This window comes from Baudoinia panamericana, assembly GCF_000338955.1.
Source record: "Baudoinia panamericana UAMH 10762 unplaced genomic scaffold BAUCOscaffold_1, whole genome shotgun sequence".
Taxonomy (NCBI): Eukaryota; Fungi; Ascomycota; class Dothideomycetes; order Mycosphaerellales; family Teratosphaeriaceae; genus Baudoinia; species Baudoinia panamericana.
Genome location: NW_006911257.1, coordinates 166,578 through 187,965, shown reverse-complemented (window position 1 = coordinate 187,965; position 21,388 = coordinate 166,578). Strand labels below are relative to the sequence as shown.

Below are 21,388 nucleotides of genomic sequence, written 5' to 3'. Positions count from 1 at the left end.
GTGCACGCGCTCTGGGCATATCAGCCGTAAGTGCGGTCTTCAGCCCGGACAGCGAAGGCATGAATGCAACGAAGGATTCCCACCCTGAGCCTCACTCATGCTCCCGGATAAGTTGCTACTATCGTTCAGCGGTCGACGTTGGCTGTCGCTTACAGAGCATCGGCCGATTGCACCATGTATTACTGCAGCCATGCTGTTGTCCATGATGCCCTGCCTTCGCATACCGGGACGTCACGCTCGCCGGGCTATTTGCCTGTAGTATGGCAGCCACGTGCAAGACATTAGTACATTCGAAAAACTGTAAGGCACGCCTTATACTGACCATCATCACCATCATCATTCTCTCCTGCAGTCACTACCCATGAGACGGATGCGCATTTGCAATGAGCCCGTCAGCACATGTCTTTCTCTTTGGAGATCAGACGTACGACTTCGTACCTGATCTCCGTAAACTCCTTGCCATCAAGACGAAGCCGGTGCTCAACGCGTTCTTCGAACAAGCTCACTATGTAATCAGAGCACAGGCACAACAGTGGCTGGGACCGGTGAAGGCAGAGAAGGCACGCAGCGCGAGCCTCGCAGACTTGCTGCAGAAATACACAGAGGGACATCTGAGCCCGGCGTTCCAGGTGGCTTTGCATTCGCTCACCCAACTAGGCGCAGTCATCAGGCACGTGCTGTCACAAACGTCGGTTCACTTGTTCTGACAATCCAGCAGCTTTTATGATGAGCCCGGACGTCTCTACCCAACCCAGGGCTCTACCTATCTCGTTGGGCTTTGCACAGGTGCCCTCGCTGCAGCTGCCATTGCATCCTCCGGTTCCCTCTCCGAGCTGCTTCCAGCGGCGGTGCATACTGTGCAATTGGCACTTCGCCTCGGCTTGCATGCTATTGACGTGCGTGATCGTATCTATTCGAGCGTTTCTAGCGAGCAGGAACCATGGTCCGTTCTGTACTTCGGAGTCGACGAGCCAGCCGCTGCCGCCGCTCTCGAGAAGTTCTCACGGGAGAAGGTGGGTACTTCAGAACGTCTACCTTAGCACACTACTGATACGTGAATAGGCGCTTTCTCCATTAGCAAGACCGAGCATTACTGCCTACTCGGGGAAGGCCTTGACGATCAGCGGTCCGCCGTCAACGCTGAAGCTTCTGCGGAAGGATGTGTTTTTCGGCAATTGCAAGTCGAAGCCTATCCCGATATATTTGCCTGCTCATGTCTCACACCTCTATTCCATGGAGGATGTACGCATCATCATGTCGTCTACTAACCTGTCGCAATTCCAAGATTTCAACGTCAAATTGCCAGTCATCTCTGGCGCAACAGGAGTCTTTGCATGGGGCGGAGGCCTTACTGCATTGCTGGAGAAGGCACTGTGCGAATGTCTGCTGGAGCCCATCCGGTGGGACAAGGTAGTGGCCAACTTCTCGTCGCTGGTAAGCTCAAGCGGAACCTCTACCATAGTCATATCGCCAATCGCCACAAACCTGGAGCAGAACATGTCTGCCGCTCTTAAAGAGATAGCAAATGTCTCGGTTGAGAGATTGGAAGCTTTGCATGAGCATCCGCTGCAGCAACTGCCTCAGAGCCGTGCGAAACTTGCCATTGTCGGCATGTCCGGTAGGTTCCCGGAAGCACCTAGTCCTGCAGATTTCTGGGACTTGTTATATCAAGGACTCGACGTTTGCAAAGAGGTGCCAGTCCAGCGGTGGAATTGGAAGACACACGTGACTGCCGACGGAAAGGGTAGGTCGTAGCTATTCGCGCATTCGGGACACTTCTAACGTGAACCAGGACACAATCTCGCTGGCTGCAAATGGGGCTGTTGGCTTGACTATGCTGACCAGTTTGATCCACGTTTCTTCAGCATATCACCCAAGGAGGTAGGCTTTGTGATTCTAAGAAGTTGCAGTAGCCTTGTCTAATCAACGCAGGCGCCGCAAATTGATCCTGCTCAGCGCATGGCGCTTATGACGACCTACGAGGCTTTAGAGCAATCCGGTTTCGTAGCCGACAAGACTGCGTCGTCCCAGCGCACCCGTGTTGGAGTATTCCACGGCATTACTTCGAATGACTACTTGGAATGCAACAGCGGTCAATTCATCGATACATACTTCATCACCGGGGGCAATCGAGCTTTCGTGCCTGGCCGTATTAACTTTTGCTTCGAGTTCTGTGGGCCCAGCTACAGCAACGACACTGCTTGCTCCTCGAGCTTGGCTGCCATCCATCTGGCGTGCAATTCCCTCTGGCGAGGTGACTGCGACACAGCCGTTGCAGGCGGCACGAACATGGTGCGTTGTCGATCTTGATTTTTCCAATGGCTTCATCTTGCGAGACTAATCAAGCGCGTCTAAGTGTATCAATCCCGATGGCCATACAGGGCTCGACAAGGGCTTCTTCCTGAGCCGCACTGGCAACTGCAAGCCTTTCGACGACAAAGCTGACGGCTACTGTCGCGGTGAAGCCGTGGCGACGGTGATCATAAAGCGTCTGGACGACGCTATTGCAGAGAACGACCCTATCCTTGGGGTTATCCTCGATACAAAGACCAACCATAGCTCCCTTTCAGACTCGATGACACGCCCTCATGTTGGAGCACAAGCGGACAACATGAAGTCCGTTCTTGCGAGTGCTACCGTCAATGCCTCGGACGTCAGCTACGTTGAGATGCACGGAACCGGCACGCAGGTAGGAGACGCTGTTGAAATGGAGTCCGTGTTGAAAGTCTTCGCACCAGACGAGCAACAACGCACGCCGGAGAACCCGCTATATGTTGGCACAGTGAAAGCCAACATTGGCCACGGCGAAGGTGTTTCTGGTATCACGAGCTTGACGAAAGTTCTCCTTATGCTGAAGAACAACATGATTCCGCCGTGAGTCATTCTATCTCAGCTTGCGTGAAGCCCGCTAACGTCTACTTCTTTCTAGGCATTGTGGTATCAAACCTGGCAGCAAGATCAACCGGACCTACCCCGATTTGGGGGCCCGCAATGTCCATATCGCCTTCAAGCCAACACCATGGGAGCGTCGAGGAGGTCCGAGACGAGCGCTCATTAACAATTTCAGTGCCGCCGGCGGCAACACGGCTCTGCTGCTCGAGGAGGCGCCACCTAGAGAGGTCGCATCTGAAGACGACCCTCGGACGTCCCACGTACTTACCGTCTCGGGCCACGTTGCTGCATCTCTCAAAAACAATGCTAAGCTGCTTCTGCAATACCTACAGCAGCACACGGGCACATTGGAGTTGGCTCAACTCTCGTATACGCTCACTGCGCGCCGCCAGCACCACATTCACCGCATAAGCATTACCGGGGCCACAGTGCAAGAGATCTCGGATCGCCTGAGCGCTGCGATTGAGCGCGGCGATGGAAGCAACCGGCCGAAGTCGAAGCCAAAGATGCTGTTCGCTTTTACCGGACAAGGTGCAATGTGGGTTGCAGTAGGCAAACAGCTGCATGACGCCTTCCCGTCCTTCCGCAGTAGTCTATACGCCTACGACCGAATGGCACAGGCTCTGGGCCTGTCTTCGTTCTTACCCTTGTTGGTTGATTGCAATGCAGATGTCGAAAGCAGCCCGGCCGTCACAGTTCAGCTCGCAACCACTGCGCTTCAGATGGCGCTGGCCGATCTGCTAAGATCATTCGGCATGTCGCCGGTTGCTGTCACCGGACACAGCCTTGGCATGTATGCCGCGCTGTACACCTCTGGCGTATTGACAGCATCGGACGCGATCTACCTTGTGGGTAAACGAGCTGAGCTATTCCAGCAGTCTTGCGCTCGTGGTACCCATGCCATGCTCGCCATCAAAGCCTCCGAGAGCACCGTCAATAGCCAGTTGACCGGTCAGCAGTTCGAGATAGCCTGCGCCAACGGACCACAAGACACGGTCATCAGCGGGAAGAGCGACTGCATTGCCAAGGCTCAGGCAGCCTTGACGAGCAACGGAATAAAGAGCACAATGTTGAAGGTTCCGTACGCCTTCCACTCGGCTCAAGTGGATCCAATTCTGAAGCCTTTCAGCATCATTGCAAGCGGTGTGACCTTCCGTAAGCCGACCATCACCGTCTTAGACCCGCTCACTGGTGCCGTGGTCGACAAAGAGGGCGTGTTCAGTGCGACTTACTTGCAAAGGCACTGTCGAGAGACCGTCGACATGGTATCCGCGCTGCAAGCCGGCCTGAAGAGCGGTATCGTGGACGTGAAGTCGTGCATAAGCATTGAGATTGGGCCGCACCCGGTGGTCTGCGGCATGATTCGCAACACGCTCGGCGCCGACCTCAGATCGATGGCTGTGCTTGAGCGCAGCAGAGACGTCTGGCCCAACCTGACCAACCTGCTCGGCAGCTTGTATGGCTCTGGCGCTGAGCTGGACTGGACCGTCTATCACCAGGCTTTCAAGTCGGCGCACAAGGTGCTTGAGCTGCCCGCTTACGCTTGGGATCTAAAGAGCTACTGGATCGCCTACGAGAATGATTGGTGCATACACAAGCCGTTCGCTTTGCAGAACGTGAGCAACACGGATAACAAGAAGGCTGCCGCGTTGCCTCCGCCTGCACATGAGCCGGTCAAAGTTGAAGCACCTTCCAAGGAGACAGCTCTCAAGCTGCCTCCGGCCCCGCCTGCACCTCTGACCAGTACTGTGCACAGCCTTAGTGAAGAGACGATCGAAGCCGACTCTATTCGCATTGTGGTGGAGGGAGATTTGGGACGCGAAGATTTACGTGAGCTCGCCCGTGGTCATGTGGTCAACGATGTACCATTCACGACTCCCAGCTGGTTCGTGTCTTATGCCCACTGAATATGCATTGAAAGAAAGCAGCACTAACGTAAGCCATGCAGGTTCGCGGATATTGCGTACACTGTTGGCACGTATACCGTTGCCAGACTATGTCCGAACCGCGATGTCATCGTCAATGTCGGTGATTTGGCTGGAGACAAAGTCCTCGTACCGACTGGCCGCGCAGGACAGAACCTGCGCTTGACCTTCACTGCGTCCTTCGAACGAGGTCAGCCGCAGACAATTACTCAAGGCAAATTCGTGTTCAACGCAGTCGATGTACGTTGAGCCCACCGAGTCTCAACTGAGCATACCACTGACGGCGAAGCAGGCCAAAGGCAGAAGCACCACACGGTACGGGTTCGGAGTCATCCGTTTTGCGGACCGCACACTGTACCGACAGGTAACTACGAAGTTGCCAGATTATCTGAACAGCATCAAGCGCCTGCGCTTTGGTGCAGAACAGGGCGAGCTGTGCCAGTACAACAAGCGTAGCGGGTATCGTTTGATGTCCAAGATTGCCGGATTTGGCGCCGATTACAAGCTGCTGGATGACGTGGTGGTCGACGAATCCAGCATCGAAGCGACCTGCTTCGTCAACTTCGCTACGATTGCGACCAAGGGCAACTTCGCCGCTCACCCAGGCGGTGTCGACGCGTTCACTCAGTTGGCCGGCTTTTGCGTAAACGCTCGCGAGTGTGTCGACCTTGACAACGAATGCTTCATCAGTCACGGCTGGAATGGCCTTGAACTCTACGCTCCCTTGACCTATGACTGCAAGTATGAGCTTTACGTTCGCATGTCCGCTGACGGTACCGACTGGTTCAAGGGCGACACAGCGGTCTTGCACGACGGTAAGCTCGTGGCTTTCTTCAAGGAGGTCATCGTGCACCGCATGCCTCGCAAGTTCCGCAGTGCAGTCACCGACGCGTTTGCGACAGGCTCCAAGGGCAAGGCTCCAGTTGCCAACGCAGCGAAACCAGCAGCGAACAAGCCAGCGGTACGTCCGGAGACCCATTATCCAGGCCACTTACCCACCGAGTCGGGTGCGCCCAAGCACGCTGCCGGTAAAATTGCGCCTTCGTCTGTCAGCGAAACTAGTCAACCAGTTGCTGTCGCAGCAGCGGCGAATGCTCAAGCTGCTGAAACCGTGGCCAGGCAGGGGACAGCACCAAAGACGCCATCACAACCCAAGATCCCGAAAGCCTCTGGTCTCTCCGCCAAGACTTCGAAGTCGATCGATGATGTTCTGAACATTGTCTCGGAGGAGAGCGGCGTAGCGAAAGAAGAGCTCACCGACGATAGCAACTTCGCGGACATGGGCGTGGACTCCTTGTGCTCCATGGTCATTGGCAGCCGACTGCGGGAAGAGCTGCTCCTGGAGCTCGGTGCAGAATTTTCGATTTTCGTCGATTGCCCGACTGTGAGGTCGCTCAAGGCGTTCCTCATCGAACTCAACGGGGAGCAGATGGACGAAGCCGAAGCAGCCAATGCAGAAGAACCCGGCTTGGTCGAGCCGGCAGTCCCGGAGCACGTGGAAGAGAACTCCGTGAGGTTTACCGAGCCTCCAGTAGCTGAATCGGTCCCACTCGCAAAAACTGCAGCGCACACCCAAGACAGTATTATCCACCATGCTACGCCCGACGCACCGGCTTCCAATATTACCGTCACTGCCAACGTTGGCCCGGCTAGAGCCTTGGAGTCGAAGAACGCGCTGCAGGTTTCTACATCTGCGCCAGTCGTTAATGAGGCCTTAGACATCGTTGCGCAGGAAAGCGGTATCGCCAAAGAGGATCTTTCTGACGACAGCGTGTTCGCCGACATCGGTGTCGACTCTCTCTGCTCTATGGTTATTCAGAGTCGCCTTCGTGAAGAGCTTGCCATCGACCTCGATCCCGACTTCTCGATCTTTGTCAACTGCCCAACCGTGGCTGACCTCAAGGCCTTTCTGAGCGAAGGCGCACCAGGAGTTAGCGGAGACTCATCTGACAGCGCCGAAGACTCTGGTGCTTCCACGGTCATTACGCCGCCGGAGGAGGGTCCCACGCCGGATTGGTCGGCTTCAGATGAGTGTCGGTCGACAACCTCAGTCATTCTTCAGGGCATCCCAAAGCTTGCCAATAAGACGTTGTTCCTCATGCCCGATGGCAGCGGCTCTGCAACGTCTTACATTACGATTCCAAAGCTCGGCGACGATATTGCGGTCGTTGGCCTGAACTGCCCCTACATTCGTGACCCCGAAGAGCTCAAGTGTACCCCCACGGCCATGGTCCGCAGCTTCTGCAACGAGATCAAGCGCCGCCAACCCACTGGTCCCTATCATGTCGGCGGTTGGAGCGCCGGCGGTGGCTTTGCCTTTGCCTGCGCGTACATGCTCACTTCCGAGGGTCACGCCGTCGACAGCTTGATCATTATCGACTCGCCTATTCCCTCCAAGCTTGGTACGCTGCCCGCCGAGTTCTACGAGTACTGTGGTAAGCTTGGCCTCTTTGGCACCGGCCATCCACCAACTTACCTCATCCCGCATTTCCTGCGCGTGATGGAGGCCATGCTTCCATACCAGGCACGACCGGTGCGAGCGCCAAAGATGCCGACTGTGGGCCTGGTCTGGGCTACAGAGACCGTGATGGATGGTCCAAACCCTCCTGTCGTGGCCAAGTCTCACTTCATGCTGCAGAAGAGACAGAACTTTGGTCCAGACGGATGGGAGACATTGTTGCCGGGAGCGGATTTCATCATTGAGAAGGTGGAAGGTGCCAACCACTTTACGATGATGGTGAGTCAAGCGGCGCAAGTATTCTAGTGGCCATGGCTAACACCCTCGCAGCAGAAGCAAAACACTGACAAGGTACGCAATGTAATTGCTGCCGTAATGGGCGCCACGACGGCGTCAACACAGGACCTGCAGCTACAGCTGCTGAACTTTGGGGGCGACCAGTGATGGGTTGAGGATGTCCTAGATTCTATTGTGGCTGAATAAGGTAATATTCGGGAAGGGCTGCTGAAGGATACTGGTCGGGTTCATACTTTAGGCGTCAGGTCGAACTGTTTCACCTCCACTTGAGACCACTATCCAACATGACAGGCTTTCGTCTAATTTACTCTTGTAGAAAGTCATGTGAAGAGATCTGGAGTACTAAAGGGGAACCACCCTTGTTACCCGCGGCGGGCTTCCAAGTCACGTGAAAGACGCATTTACTTGCGGGGTCATGTTGGAAACACGAAGCCAACAAAGGGTTGGAAAGTGGCTGAACATGAGGAACTCTGCTATCAATATTCTTGTATATGTGTGTGAGTATAGACTCTCTTGGCATGAAAAGTACTAGTCATCATTGCCGGCAACTCATCTGATGCTTGCATTCGAGTCGGAGAGTCAGTTGAGATTGGAGCAGTATTAGTGGAGCACACCCAGCCTGATGAACACCGAAGGAAGGTGCAGCCAATAGTACCAAAGAGCCGGGGGTTGTCTTGTGGCAATATCGGTATCAGTAAGGTGACACATGGAGCGGACGTTGTGTGCGAAAGATGGTGGTTATATCATGGTTAATGCGAACGAGCCTACCCATCTCTCCACCGATCATCTGCCGCTCATTACCAAGTACGTTGATGACATGAGTGGTGGGCTGCGGATGGTCAGCATTGAAATACACGATAACCCTGAAGTTGGATATAAGGAGAAACATGCTCACGCAGTTCTGACGGACTATCTCCAGCAGAAAGATGGTTGGCGGGTGGAACGATCAGCCTACGGCATAGAGACGGCGTTCGTAGCCGTCTACGATGGTTGTAGGCCTGGTCCTGTGGTGTCTTTCAATGCAGAATACGACGCTCTTCCGGGCATTGGACATGCCTGCGGCCATAATCTCATCGCAATCTCTACCTTGGCCGGTGCGCTGGCAACAGCCAACCTACTGAAGGACGAGCAGTTGGGGGGGAAGGTTGTCCTGTACGGTACGCCTGCAGAAGGTAAGCATGTGCTCTCTTTGGCTTCAAGATGGTCTCTTGTCTAGCATACATGCCCACCAGTCTGTTGGTAAACATAGAGTCACATCCACTATGCTGCATCTGCAGTGTGGTATCTATCTGCCAGGAATTCTGTTCGTTGTCTTACCAGGGCGGCTTCTGACCGTCTACTCGCTTTGGGCCACGAAGTTGGAATATAAAATGGAGTGGACGGCACTGTACTGCATATTCTGGCTGACGCTTACAGAGGGGGGTGGTGGCAAGATTAAACTCCTCAGTGCCGGAGCATACCGAGACCATAAGGTCGACATCTCCCTTATCTCGCACCCTGGCATTACGTGCGACGCGGCGCTCGTCCGAACTGCAGCATATGCCTCACTTAAGGTTGAGTACTTTGGCCGCGAAGCACACGCAGCGGCTAGACCGTGGGATGGCATAAATGCGCTTGATGCTCTAATCACCGCCTACAATGCCATATCTGTCCTACGCCAGCAGACGCAGCCTGGTGATATCATTCAAGGCCAGATCACCAATGGCGGTCTACGACCAAACATCATTCATGCTTACAGCTCCGGCCGCTTTGTTGTGCGTTCGACTAGTCAAGCTCGCCTAGACGCCTTGAAGAAGCGAGTGATTGCATGCTTTGAAGCTGGCGCCACCGCCACCGGCGCTGAACTTAAGCTTACACTCGGCGGATCGTATGCGGACCATATGCCCAACCGTGCTCTCGGCCGTAGCTACCGGCACTTCTTCAATAGGATGGGTGGCAGTATCGTAAGAGGAGATGTAGATATCATCGAAGCTGCTACTACGGCATCTACTGATCAAGGTCAGCCAGACGGTTCGTTAACCATATACCCTGCTAACGGTCTGTGTCGCAGGAAACATTAGCTATGCTATGCCGAGTCTGAGTCCCAATTTCTGGATCCGGAGCGAGGACGCTGATGGGAAACAGCTCGGTGGACCACGTGCGTAATCGACTCTTGCCTATTTCAACTGGTCATTGCTGACCGCTTCACTCATTCCTGCGCAGACACTCCAGATTTCGCGAAGGCTTCTAGAACCGAAGAGGCGCATAGCCTAGCAATGAGAGTTGGGAAAGCATTGGCGGCAACTGCTGTGGATGTCCTGACTAGGCCGGAATTATTGAAAGAAGCCAAAGATGAGTTTCAAAAGCTCAAACAAGACCTCCAGGCCGCCTTGCGTTGATCTCCAGCTTTCGGGGTCCAGATCGTCCCGTCGGCTGCAAGCACCGAGTATCTGACGACCTTTGGAGATCTCTCAATGCCAAGCTTACCAGTCGATGCGGTACGGTAAGGGGCAGGAAGTGCTTCGCGGTGTTCAGCCCGGACGCGATATCAACGCTCATGCCGCCGCAAATGTTGTCCTACCCAGCGACACACTGCTGGGTCCTGGATGGACAGCCTGAATCGGTCTGATAGAGATGAATTGATCGGCGGTCTCTGTCGGGCTCTGTACGTTGGTCGGGCCAACTCACCTGAACAATAACTTTCTGGAGACCTGAGGTACTCGTTGGTAAGACATTTATATGCAGTTCACATGGCAAATGTCTATGGCAAAGTCGAGTATGCGAACATTCTTCGCGCGCTGGAAGAGGTAGATCTCTGGAAGATCTGTGTGTAGGTGATCCTCCAATGGTCGGGCAGGCCGTCAATGCGTGAGCGGTGCCCGTGCAGGACCTTGGTCGATACTGGGGCGAAAGCTCGATGGACAAGGCCGGCGGTGGGAGGCATTCCGATCACTTGGCTGTAGCATCTACATTCCTAACGAATGCCTAGGTACAACTGACGCCAGATCGGCGATGTACATAACAGTGGTAGCGTACGAGGATCTCTATATCACAGCACGGAGATCCTTGCTGTCGGTATCTGCACTCCTCAGAGCACCAAGCAGACAGTGTAGGAGCGAAAATCACTTCTTCAAATCAGCTTCCAGAACAGCCTCAGTTCGGCGAGACCGAGTCAGAGCCCGTCGGGTAAATATGCTGTTCATACTTCTCCTCGCCACGAATTTGGCGGCAGCGGCTGTCATCCAAGCACCTGGTGCCAAGGTGGCAAAAGCGTTGGCGACTCAGACCAGCACCAGCACGTCCACAAGCACGCGGCGTCATACATCCCTCGCCAGCGAAAGCCACTCGTACAGCATAACACCCGCGCCAACGGCCTCGCGTCTCGCCGAGCCTGAAGCGCTGCTTACAGAGTTGGTGCATCCATCACTATCGTCACTTGTTGCGAACGCTGCTTCAGCTTGCACGCCATCATCGATATGCATAGATGCTGTTACCTGCAGCCAGCGATACGGGGGGTTAGTGACTTGCTGCTGAAGTCTTGCGATAGCCTGGAGGCTGACTCATAGATCAGATGTTACGACTCCAACTACTGCGATGGCAATACGTCTCCATTTCCGGTACCAACATGTAATTCGCACCCTTCTGCCGGTCTCACACAGAACAATGTCGCGGCCGAGCACGAGCGTGGCGATGGCGGTGCTGAAGCTATCGTTCCAAGCCCAACGCCGGCATAAGCTTACAACGTGCCTTGGGTTGTAATAGCGGCCACGGTGTATCTATATGGGAGGCTGTTTCTTCTTCAGACGTAGTGTGTGAAGGCGGTGTTGACAGCATGCTGTGTCAAAGAGGACGTGGACAGCATGTCGTGTTGACAGTCCTCGTATGCGTTCAGAGTAATGTTGATGGAATATTCGAAGTTCCACCATCCATGGCTGTGCCATGAACGAGCTAGAGACTCCTAGGACTGGCAAGCGCTTGAGAGCAAGCCGAGAGACGCCGTACAATCACTCAGCGCGAGGTTAGATATTGCCCAGTCGCCTCATCTCCAAAGCATAGCCAACCCACATCAGGGCCACTTGGCCGGGAAAGACGAACTTCTGAGCCTCGCCAGTGTTGAACTCAGGGTCCTTCCATGCCGTTCCCGGGTAGAATATGGCCGACGTTCCAGCTGCACAGTAAAAGCTGCCGATGATTGCTGCTAGGAACACGCTGTCTTTGGGGTTGATTGCTGAGCTTGAGAACGCGAAGGAGGACCTGTACAGCAGGTACATGCTCATCCCGCTGAGTAGGACACTGAGGGTCATCGTCTGTCCATTGTGGAAGCGAGCTGGCTGTCTGTCAGCGATGGCAAGTCAATCACAAGTGGTTTCAACTCGCCGTGAGGCGGCCAACGCTCGTTAAAAACATGTGTCTTATTGTAATCTGCTGCTATGCTTCCAGCTGAGACGAAGATGTTGCCTAGTGTCATCAATGCTCGGCCAAGTGTCAATATCGGGGATGCCATGGCGCCTGTACGTCGTGTTTTGCTGAGTAAACTGATTGAGCTCACGTCTTGCCGATCGCTGTTACAGATGCTAGCACCACGTTCCAGGTCCAGTGAGATTGCAGGATTGCCAAAATGTTACGCCACATGCTGCTGGACATCTGCTTGTCGAAACGGAGCGAGGTGACGCCGTCGGCGCGGATATATGATTGGCCGAAATCGTAGGGACTATTCGTTAGTTCTCTTTCTTCCGAGAAGAACTGTTCTCACGTTAGCAACGCAGCCCTTTCGTCTCTGAGAGTAACCAGCTCCAATGACTGCAAGCTCCACAGTACATCTCTTCTCGACACACACTCTTTCCACGGTACCGGAGCTTGCTGTCCGATCAACAACCCCTGCCGCCATCCATTAGTCGCACTAGCTTAGCCTCCATGCCTTCTCTTACCAAAAGGCAGATCGTAGCAATCCGGCATGTTTTGATAGCCTCAAATTGTATTCGAATATTGCAATAGGCGGCATAGGGTGCGATGCTTCACGAGCCATGCTGCCTCCAACGTGAGGTTGTGCATATTGCACTGTTGTAAATTACGGCGGTTGCGAGATTCGTTTCGTCCCAGCCTCCATCAACAGGATCTTATACCCGATCAAGAAGCTGATGAAGTCTGCTACCCCCCTAGATGTCGGGACCGGCTCCTTTCTGGGATGTCCGTGTTTGCGCACCGTGCTATCGAGGTCAGCTCATGTCTTCCGATGATATAGCGAGTAGGAGACAGAAAGAGACCTCAATCGCAAATTACTGAATTCATCGTCGTACTATAGCTACCTCATCAGAACGGGTGTGGGTACGCTATACGTCGTGATTCGCTATGCTGCACAGTCTTCTTTGAGTCGGTTCGATCTCATGTCTTCGTAGTCGCAGCCGCGCTGAGTTGGAACCTCGCTGTTCGAAGGTCCACGCAGATCTGGCTAGCTCCTTGTCGCAGTATCGAACAATTCGGCATACGTCGGTGCACACTGTCTCTGGATCTCTGAGTTACATAGAGTGCGAGTGTGCTCGTTGCTACAGCGACGCAAGCAGTCGCGACGAAGAATAGATATGGTTGACCCGGTATCCGGGTACGATGTCTCAACGTCTCCGAATGATGCCGATGCAGCTTCGTATCCAACAAATGCCAACGTTTCGACGCCCGGTTGGGAGGCCAACGTATCCCCCAGCTTCAAGAGCTGCTTAGATTGGTATGGGTGTTGGTTCAGGAGCTGGGTCAGTTGGCATTGGTGTTGCTTCAATTCCGGGACGTCAGCGAGGTTACGAGAGGACCCCCAAACCTCGCAACCTTCGTTTGGTCGTTGTAGGCCCTTCGTTGTCCTCCATGCATCCCGAAATCCCTTCTCGTTGCAAGCCGCTTTTCTTGCAATAAGATAGCGTAGGTAGCAGCCGTTGTAAAGGTGCTGATTGATGGGACCGAGGCCGTCTCTTTTGTCAAACTAATTCGGTAATGGGCTACACTTCGGGTCCTGATATCAAGGAGTGACAGCGTCCGCCGAGCTGCTATACAGAAACGGCAACGCGTCGCCAGTAGCCTTCTCATTGCCAGCCGCGTCCTTTGCGCGGTTGTAGCCTCTGTACCAGCTGCAACAAAGACGCTCGTTATTGGGACCCGCGCCGCCCTGCTCGGTAAGCGGACACCGCGGCGGGCCACATTCCGGTTTCAGCAGAGGGAAGGTGCGGAAGATTACCTGCAGACCCGTTGTCGTCCTCATCTACCCGTAGATAGTGATAGGTAGGGTGTGGTGAGCTATCTCCCGACTGTCGAGGTGGGATTGGTGGTCCGCTCAGCTCACCTTCATCGCTCCGCGACGAAGTTGCGGCGTTAGGTCTGGGGCTATGCTTGTCGATACTTCTAAGCGCAGCATGGGCTTCAGTTTCTTTCGCAGGTGATTATGGCAAGAGTCAGTAATGGTCGCCGGAGTAGCTTCTGAAGGCTGATTGGTAGTGGGACAGTTCACCGTGGTGGCTCGTCCGTAGCTCTCCTTTTGCTCTTATCCTTCTTTGGTGCCGTCGTGGCCTGCGTGCTGTTGGTGTTGACTTTAGCTGGATCTTCAGAGTTGGGGACGATTTTGATCGAGCAGGTGTTGTTCGGGAGACTAAGTCCCTCCATCAACGTTTGTACCGTGGTCAGCGACGGTTCACAAGGTAACATAAACAATCTTCGTCTGTCTCAGAAACCGGTCTGCCCAGTTCCTACAACTAAAAGTCCAATACACTCTTGATTGTGCAAAACGCACTTGTTATCCCAAGCCATCCCGACACTCGCATCTTACCCGAGCAACTGATTCGTTATTGAAGAGGATCTGGCACTCTCGGATGTCTCATCGCAGTTCACCGAGCCAGATCTATACGACTACCTTATCTCCGAAATCCGAAGCTGGGATGGTGAGAAGACGTACCTTTACAATCTGAAGAAGAGCATCCGAATGTATGTGCAACTGGGTGAGGCTCGCTGGGAAGAAGTCACCAGGCTTTGTATTGAGATCCTCCGCCTTGACATGGAGCCTCTTTTCCACGCAAGCTTCAAGTACTAGGTCACCCACATCGACCAATCAGATCCAGAGACACAAATTGATCATGCATTTGAGAATGTTGAAAAGTCTCTCTAGACAATGATCGCGAGAAACAGTTCATTCTGAGATAGAAGGAGGAGATTGTGAATATGCAGGGAAAGCTCGTGCGTGTCGATGATAGCATACCATCAAGCATGTCCGGTTACGGCGACGTTACGGATTTGCGCAAGCAAGGTCCAACAGATGTTGAGGAGGAGAATGGCGGCGCTATGGTAGAGGCGCAGAGTTAAGGTCTTACCCATGCGACGATAAAGGATGCGGACGAGCCTGGCGAGGTCGCGACGGCGCAGAACAGAGGTCTCACGAACGCTACGAAGAAACCTGCGATCAGCGAAGATGTTAAGGTTAAGGATGATACGGTGGAGTCGTGAGGGAGCAAGGTGTTATGGTCAACGCCATGAAGAATGAGGATGATGAAGCTCCATAGCCCCGCCACGATCCACCCACTCTCACTACGCGCGCACGCGCACGCCTATCCGCAACCGCACCGGCACGACCACAGTAATCTTGCGGACACAACCGAAGAAGAGACGCAGTAAGCTGGCGCAGACCCAAAGGGAGCCAAGGGTGACATCTGAGGCTCAAGCGCACAAGTAGAGATTGCAAGAGCTCGGGAAGCTTCTGAAGAGTCAACGGCGTGAGGCAGCGGATCTCTCCTCCCAGAAGGACACAGGAGCAGCCGGCACGCTGGCGGTACGTCCCAATTGCTTGACACCAATTAAAGGCAGCATTGCGGATGCGTTCGGTATGTTCCAACGTCAAAGGGCGACGATGTGTGCTGATGATTGGGGGAGTGCAGGTGCAAGGGTTGCATCCTAGCGAGGTAGCGAGGCCTCGGTCCGCTTGAGACTACTGTACCTACTGTATCACCTAAGCAGGAGTGGAGCATATGTACCCATGTGACACTGCACATTGGGTTTATACAGGCTGCTCTATTAGAAGCCAGGCATAGACCCAACCTTTCCATCGCCCTGTTACCTAGCTTGCTACCACCTTGTTTGCTCCAGATAAACTTGTTACCTAACAACCACCAGGCGGCCATCTAAGTAGCTCAGCAGCTTTGAGACAGGTCCACAACTCCATCTATCGTGCTGAGTGCCAACGACTCAAGGTGCAGTAGTGCAGTACTTCACTTTGCCATAGCCCCCAACACGGGAGCACCATAGATCTCCATCAATTTCCAACTCTAACAGGCCTGTCATCACCACCGTGGGTCGAGCGCCCACTGCATCGTCAGGATGGGCCTCGCCTACAACGTCTACCTCAACTCCAAGCGTATCTACGGCTGCAAGACCTGCAAGACTCATCTCGCGGACCATGACGAGATCATCAGTCGGGTATAGCTGCGTACCTACTTTTACACCACTCGTACACCCAGCTGACCACTCAGCACCTAGAACTTCCGTGGCCAACATGGCAAGGCATACCTTTTCAACAGCGTCGTCAACATTCAGCAGGGCGAAGCCGGTGAGCGCAACATGACCACCGGCCGACACGTTGTGCGGGATATCTGCTGTCGGCAATGCAAGGAGGTTGTTGGGTGGAAGTACGATCGCGCGTACGAGAGCACGGAGAAGTACAAAGAAGGGAAGTATATTCTAGAGCAGGAGTTGCTGTGTCAGGTCAACTGAAGCCGCAGCGTGGTGGCTACCATATAAATGCACGAATGGCGGGCGGCGCAGACACTTTGGAAGCCGGTATATGATTTGTATGGGAAAGCGGCGGCGTTTTGGGATATTACAAGAAGGAGAATGTGTGGGAACGTCGTTATAGGTCGAACAACAGCACATGCCGAGAAGAATCTATACCAGTTACGGGACCGGGCCAAGATGAATGCTTTGGACGACACTACAATCACCCACGAGTGCTACACCCACATGTAACTCTTGTCAGTGCTTTGACACACCAACAAGCCGGAGATTTGACGACTTTGGATGACGCTCATGGGCCGGAAGTGCTCGATGGTAAGGGAAGCTGTGTCCTCCCAGCGATGCCAGCACTCTGCACACGCTTTCTTCATTCGCGGAGCAGAGGTTCTTCTCGATTTTCGCCATGTTCATGACGCAAATCAACACAGTTCGGTCGCTCTTGCCTTGCTACCATGTCCGAAAATGATCGTGGCTTATGTAACTGCAGAAGCCGATTTCCAACATCATGTCTCACGTTCCTCAACCGTCTACCAGAAACTGACTCACTGACTCGATACAGGCACGACATCCCGACTGACCGCTTACTGATGTGGCGCTGGCGTGGCAGAGACGTTCTGCCATGGAGGCTTCCGAAGGCTGACCCCGCTCGTGAATCGTTTACCCTTCTGAGGACTAAAGGAGCGACGCATGTGTGTGTTACATCGATTGCTAGACTCAAGGTTTGCGTACCAGATCGAGAGTCTTTTGTAATAGCCAGACATGTCGCAAGACGCCAAGACTGCTACATCCAAATACTCGCAGGACATTGAGCTGCAACTCCTGTTCACTGTCTTCAACTGACATGGTCTCATAAATCACGACGACGCAAGTGGAGCCCACTGGGACGTCGCACAGTAAAATTTCGATGAGCGTGGCCATGCAGAAATATAAGCTGAAGGGTTTGCTCCCAGCGTACGGCATGACCACAGTAACGCCGCAGTCATGATCCGCAGGCTTCGGCAGACCGACGCTATCAACCTCATTATCGACATGCCTACGAAGACGGCAGAGGTCGAGCACTACGGGTCTCACAGACTATCGGTCCAGGCACACTTTTAGTCGTTGAGGATCCGCTCCTTGAACTACCAGAGTCTACCATCGACATGCGCTCGAATGACTTCCTATCTGACAGTCCTGCCGGAAGGGTGTTACAGAACGGCGAGCCCACAGTAGCCGTTCAGCTGACCCGGATCACGAGCGCCGCCCTTGAGGATCTTAGGTCATTACATGGCGAAGCAACTCCACAGGCGGATGACGACGACTATTACCGGAACTTAAAGATCACTAGAGGTGTTGTGCGCGACTGTCTGGTGAAACTCAGGAAGAACGCTTTCACGCATGTCGAGGTACGCGAAGATAATGAGTTCGCCCAAACTCGTGTGTTCAAGACAATATTTCGCAAACCACTCGTGTCGCCCGAACGCTGTCGTGTCGTGGAATCCAAACACGGCTCAAGGTACGCTGCATGCCTTGACCGTGATCATGGCGTCGTCCATTGATATAGAGATCGACTATCTCGGCGGTGAACAGGCCACGCTGCAGAGCGGCGCAGGGCGGCGCAGACTTTTGCAACGTGATTACGGCTTCCGTTGCGAGTGTCCGGCATGTGGTAATCCCGGCCGTAGGAATATCGAAGACGATAACAGACGTATGCAGGCTGGCGACCTGTTCCGCTCGATTTATTCCCACCCCGAAACAACGCCCGCGCTCACAGCCGTTAATGCTGCCTTCGAACGTACCAGGACGACCCAAATTGAGCAATTGAGCCGATACATCACACTGTTGCCGCAACTTAAGCTCGTCGATACGAAGCTTGCACGCGCTTATGAAGCTCGAGCGAAGTTACCGTGAGCAGGGCGCATGCATCGCGGAGTACAGATCGAAGAGCCCAAGGCTTACTAGACTGAGAAAGCTTTGTCCGCAGCGTACGGTTCATTACCTCGCTCTCGCGAAGGACGACTGGCTTGCGGCGCAGAAGTTCTACATGCGATCTTTCAGTCACCGCCACGCGGAGACTGTGCGGTGCAACGAAAAGGTGGTGGAAGTCGAGCACGACGTTCTGCAACTGGGCGACGAGATGGATATCGACTAGCCTGAAAGCTTCACATGACGATCATAGAGTGCTGTCGAGGCGATGAATGAACTGCGGCGTCCTCTTCGCTTGTATCCGTCTAATTGTGTGGGAATACAACACTGGAACAAGGTGTGTCATGCCTTCCATCTTTGGGTTGGGTAATCAGTACTTTGGCGGAAGGATGCCCTTCCCTCGAGTCGAAGGAGCGAGAAATTTGGCGACCTCGCACTGGCCTCAGCTTGACGGGAACATGGCACTCGCAGCACAAATCGATGCAGACAAGGCAGGGTTGAACGATGGTGCTCTTTCCGTATGGCTGCAGAGAGCTGCAATTGCTGTGGCAGAATGGTGGTCAGTTCATACATGTCTTCCAGCTTGCTACTTTTTCTCCTATCCCTCAAACAAACTCATCTGGGCCGGCAACACCGTCACTATGCTCCGTTGTCCTCCAAGTGTTGTCAAACTTGACTCCACCGACATTATTGACTTTGAATACAGACATGCTGTTCGTCAGCAAACCCGTCTTCTCGCCGGGCCCAACATCCGCCTGAGTCCTGGACCCGGTCATCAGATCCGTCTGGCTGTCGTCTCTGAGGATCACAACGTTGGCCGTCACAGGGCAATCTCATCTTCCTCCCGTGCGACAATCTGCAGCGCTGAGGACGAAACGCTTGACGAGTCTCAAGTAGCAGCGGCGACCGAGGCATCCATTGGCACATGGACCGTATCCACGCCTTCGAACGTGCTCCTTGCAAGCTCTGTACAGCATAGGCGCTGTTTGGAAGTGACAGCCACTCCAGACACCGCGGCCCTGCAGCGGACGCCGCCGTTACTGTTGAATGCGGTGAACGACTGCCTTCGCAGCACTACACATGCATACGGTGGCGTAGTGCAAGCCAGCAGTGTTAGCAACTTGTGCGTTGACGGCGCGGCGGAGTGTTCGGCCATGCGCTCATCAGCAGTCCACGCTGACGCTAGAGCTCCAACTCCGGCCGCGTATTGCATCAGTGCCGCTCCAGCAAGCACACCTCGCAGGCGACTTCCTGCGATGTTCTCTAGCGCCAGGGCTCGCCGACGCCATGCACATAGCCGAGATGTTCACGTCCCTGCCGAGGACCCACTCTTCCAACGGTGGATCGAGAGACGCAACGTTGCAGAGTCGCCAGAAGCTGGCAGCAATTTCGCGGAGATATCATCCCCCGTGCCTGAGTTGATCATTACTGAGGAACAAACGCACGACAACGCCACCTTAGACCCAGCCGCGCCCGTCTTCGTGCCTCGCACTCGCTTCGGTACAGCTACTGCCTCCTCTGACGATAGTTGGACAATCGCCAATCTTGACCTTCGCTGGGGTACCGTGGACAGCACACGCAGCTCGACAGATCTGCGTCTTCGCTCATCGTCCGAACAGAACCTCGAGCCTGCCATGAGGCATCGCCGCCGTGCAGGTCTACGTAATCATCAGCAGCACGGTTCGGCTTATCGAATGCAGGATGAAACGACCGAGCAAAACCAGGCAGGACCAAATCTTGAGCGGTACCCTTTGCTTCGCCCGTCTCATCGACTAGCGGTTTCGAGAAGAAACAGCGGTTCCCATCGGCCTGTGCCGAGCGCAGGACGGCGCACCTCTCGTGCCCCGTCAGCTTATGCGCTACGAGCTCCGTCTGCAGCGCATGCGGCGCACATTCAAGCACGTAATCTTTTTGCGGGAGAGGCAGTACCTCACCTGGCTGAGGAGCAGGCGTATGCTGAGCGAACTCGCGTGACATCTACATCGACACTTTCGGTAAGCGCAGCATCATCTGCGTCGGCTCTGTTCCGACCACGACATCCACAACCACCCATCAGCACGCGATCCAGCTCGCTAGCAAGCATCAGCGCTGTCAGCTCACCCCTGCGGCGCATACCAAGCATGGTTAGCGCAGCGAGCGGAATCAGCAGTGCACCTCCCAGCCGACATTGTTCGACAGAGGGTTTCAATGCTGCGGCCGAACTCCTGCGTATGCGCGGCTCACCGCTCGACGATCTCACCGAGCGTCTCAGTCGTGTGCATCCTGGCAGACCCAGATCGTTCGGCCGTTCTTGGGAGGGTGCTGGTCGAAGTCGTGCAAGAGTCTCGCTTCTCACTGGCAATCCGTTCCAGCAGGACAGTGACTCCGCAACACCCGAACCACGATCGCCAATGGCAGCCTCTAATGTGTCGTTAGCGTCTCGAGCAGACACGCCTGTAGCTCATGGCATTGTTCCTGCACCAGAGATCATGCCCTCTTTGCCACAGCCTGTCGAGCTACCAGGCTCACTTCCTATTCACCGCACTTCACTGCCAGTGCCCAGCACGCCGCCCGTGGTAATGCACGTTCGCCAAATCTCCAGTCCTCGATCACCACTTGCTGATCTCTCGCCTGGGAAGACGCGCGGTATAATTGGCAGTCTCCTTCCCCGCAAGCCCGCAACTGCGACTACCACAACTCCCAAAGTGGCCGTCTATGATGACTCTCTCGTACCGCAAACGCAGCCACAGACCCCTGCAGATATAACTCGGTCTACAAGGCGTACCCGGATTCGATCTGACACTGCGTTAAAACGAACAGACTCTGACAGGACTACTGTGTCTGCGCCATCACGCCATGTGCAGCGCAACACATACCCCTCAACAGTCCCAATCCAACAATCCAGCGAGCCTCCCCCCTTTCACGAGGTGATCACTCCGGCCCCTGCGGTTGCGGCTCGCAATGCACATGCTGGAAGCAGTGTACAACATCATAGAACAGTACGGCGCAGCGATGAGAACGAGCTGGAGGCAAACCTGCCCAGTCTCCAGGACGAACGCCGTACATGGCTCGAACGGCGCGAAGCAGGTTCGCTCGAGATTACGCCCCCGGGTGAAGGCCGTTTCGAACGGTATCTGTCCTAGATCAGCTTCCTCGCACAATCCAAGCTAGGCTATCCCCTGATGTCGCAACGCGTGGC

The 21,388-nt window shown here is 54.5% G+C and overlaps 9 protein-coding genes across 9 annotated transcripts; 6 read left to right on the top strand and 3 right to left on the bottom strand.

Moving 5' to 3' along the window:
* Positions 1 to 39: 39 nt before the first annotated feature.
* BAUCODRAFT_118202 (uncharacterized protein) lies at positions 40 to 204 on the bottom strand (the record flags this gene model as incomplete). The annotated part of the gene is made up of 1 exon (XM_007673424.1): positions 40 to 204. The coding sequence occupies one exon, from the start codon at positions 202 to 204 to the stop codon at positions 40 to 42; it is 165 nt and encodes a 54-aa protein (XP_007671614.1).
* A 179-nt stretch (positions 205 to 383) lies between these two features.
* On the top strand, positions 384 to 7,581 carry BAUCODRAFT_62024 (uncharacterized protein; the record flags this gene model as incomplete). The annotated part of the gene is made up of 9 exons (XM_007673423.1): positions 384 to 679; positions 719 to 1,013; positions 1,111 to 1,744; positions 1,793 to 1,881; positions 1,933 to 2,292; positions 2,357 to 2,874; positions 2,930 to 4,777; positions 4,841 to 5,057; positions 5,110 to 7,581. The coding sequence occupies 9 exons, from the start codon at positions 384 to 386 to the stop codon at positions 7,579 to 7,581; spliced, it is 6,729 nt and encodes a 2,242-aa protein (XP_007671613.1).
* Positions 7,582 to 8,317: 736 nt separating this feature from the next.
* Positions 8,318 to 9,950, top strand: BAUCODRAFT_62146 (uncharacterized protein; the record flags this gene model as incomplete). Its single annotated transcript, XM_007673422.1, has 4 exons — positions 8,318 to 8,744; positions 8,989 to 9,570; positions 9,623 to 9,709; positions 9,775 to 9,950. The coding sequence occupies 4 exons, from the start codon at positions 8,318 to 8,320 to the stop codon at positions 9,948 to 9,950; spliced, it is 1,272 nt and encodes a 423-aa protein (XP_007671612.1).
* A 1,620-nt stretch (positions 9,951 to 11,570) lies between these two features.
* BAUCODRAFT_118198 (uncharacterized protein) lies at positions 11,571 to 12,055 on the bottom strand (the record flags this gene model as incomplete). The annotated part of the gene is made up of 2 exons (XM_007673421.1): positions 11,571 to 11,878; positions 11,929 to 12,055. The coding sequence occupies 2 exons, from the start codon at positions 12,053 to 12,055 to the stop codon at positions 11,571 to 11,573; spliced, it is 435 nt and encodes a 144-aa protein (XP_007671611.1).
* Positions 12,056 to 13,555: 1,500 nt separating this feature from the next.
* On the bottom strand, positions 13,556 to 13,795 carry BAUCODRAFT_118197 (uncharacterized protein; the record flags this gene model as incomplete). The annotated part of the gene is made up of 1 exon (XM_007673420.1): positions 13,556 to 13,795. The coding sequence occupies one exon, from the start codon at positions 13,793 to 13,795 to the stop codon at positions 13,556 to 13,558; it is 240 nt and encodes a 79-aa protein (XP_007671610.1).
* A 995-nt stretch (positions 13,796 to 14,790) lies between these two features.
* BAUCODRAFT_144098 (uncharacterized protein) lies at positions 14,791 to 15,027 on the top strand (the record flags this gene model as incomplete). Its single annotated transcript, XM_007673419.1, has 2 exons — positions 14,791 to 14,868; positions 14,911 to 15,027. The coding sequence occupies 2 exons, from the start codon at positions 14,791 to 14,793 to the stop codon at positions 15,025 to 15,027; spliced, it is 195 nt and encodes a 64-aa protein (XP_007671609.1).
* A 567-nt stretch (positions 15,028 to 15,594) lies between these two features.
* On the top strand, positions 15,595 to 16,609 carry BAUCODRAFT_28778 (uncharacterized protein). The gene is made up of 2 exons (XM_007673418.1): positions 15,595 to 15,993; positions 16,054 to 16,609. The coding sequence occupies exons 1-2, from the start codon at positions 15,895 to 15,897 to the stop codon at positions 16,285 to 16,287; spliced, it is 333 nt and encodes a 110-aa protein (XP_007671608.1). The 5' UTR covers positions 15,595 to 15,894; the 3' UTR covers positions 16,288 to 16,609.
* A 789-nt stretch (positions 16,610 to 17,398) lies between these two features.
* On the top strand, positions 17,399 to 18,339 carry BAUCODRAFT_163951 (uncharacterized protein). Its single transcript, XM_007673417.1, has one exon. The coding sequence runs from the start codon at positions 17,683 to 17,685 to the stop codon at positions 18,193 to 18,195; it is 513 nt and encodes a 170-aa protein (XP_007671607.1). The 5' UTR covers positions 17,399 to 17,682; the 3' UTR covers positions 18,196 to 18,339.
* A 215-nt stretch (positions 18,340 to 18,554) lies between these two features.
* BAUCODRAFT_118193 (uncharacterized protein) lies at positions 18,555 to 21,332 on the top strand (the record flags this gene model as incomplete). Its single annotated transcript, XM_007673416.1, has 1 exon — positions 18,555 to 21,332. The coding sequence occupies one exon, from the start codon at positions 18,555 to 18,557 to the stop codon at positions 21,330 to 21,332; it is 2,778 nt and encodes a 925-aa protein (XP_007671606.1).
* Between the last annotated feature and the right edge of the window lie 56 nt (positions 21,333 to 21,388).

Excerpts from the sequence above, each read along its gene's own strand:
- BAUCODRAFT_163951 (XM_007673417.1), top strand. The coding sequence starts at position 17,683 with ATGTCGAGGTACGCGAAGATAATGAGTTCGCCCAAACTCGTGTGTTCA.
- BAUCODRAFT_28778 (XM_007673418.1), top strand. The coding sequence starts at position 15,895 with ATGGGCCTCGCCTACAACGTCTACCTCAACTCCAAGCGTATCTACGGC. Across the intron at positions 15,994-16,053 it reads ATGACGAGATCATCAGTCGG|AACTTCCGTGGCCAACATGG; the intron begins GTATAGCTGCGT and ends CTCAGCACCTAG.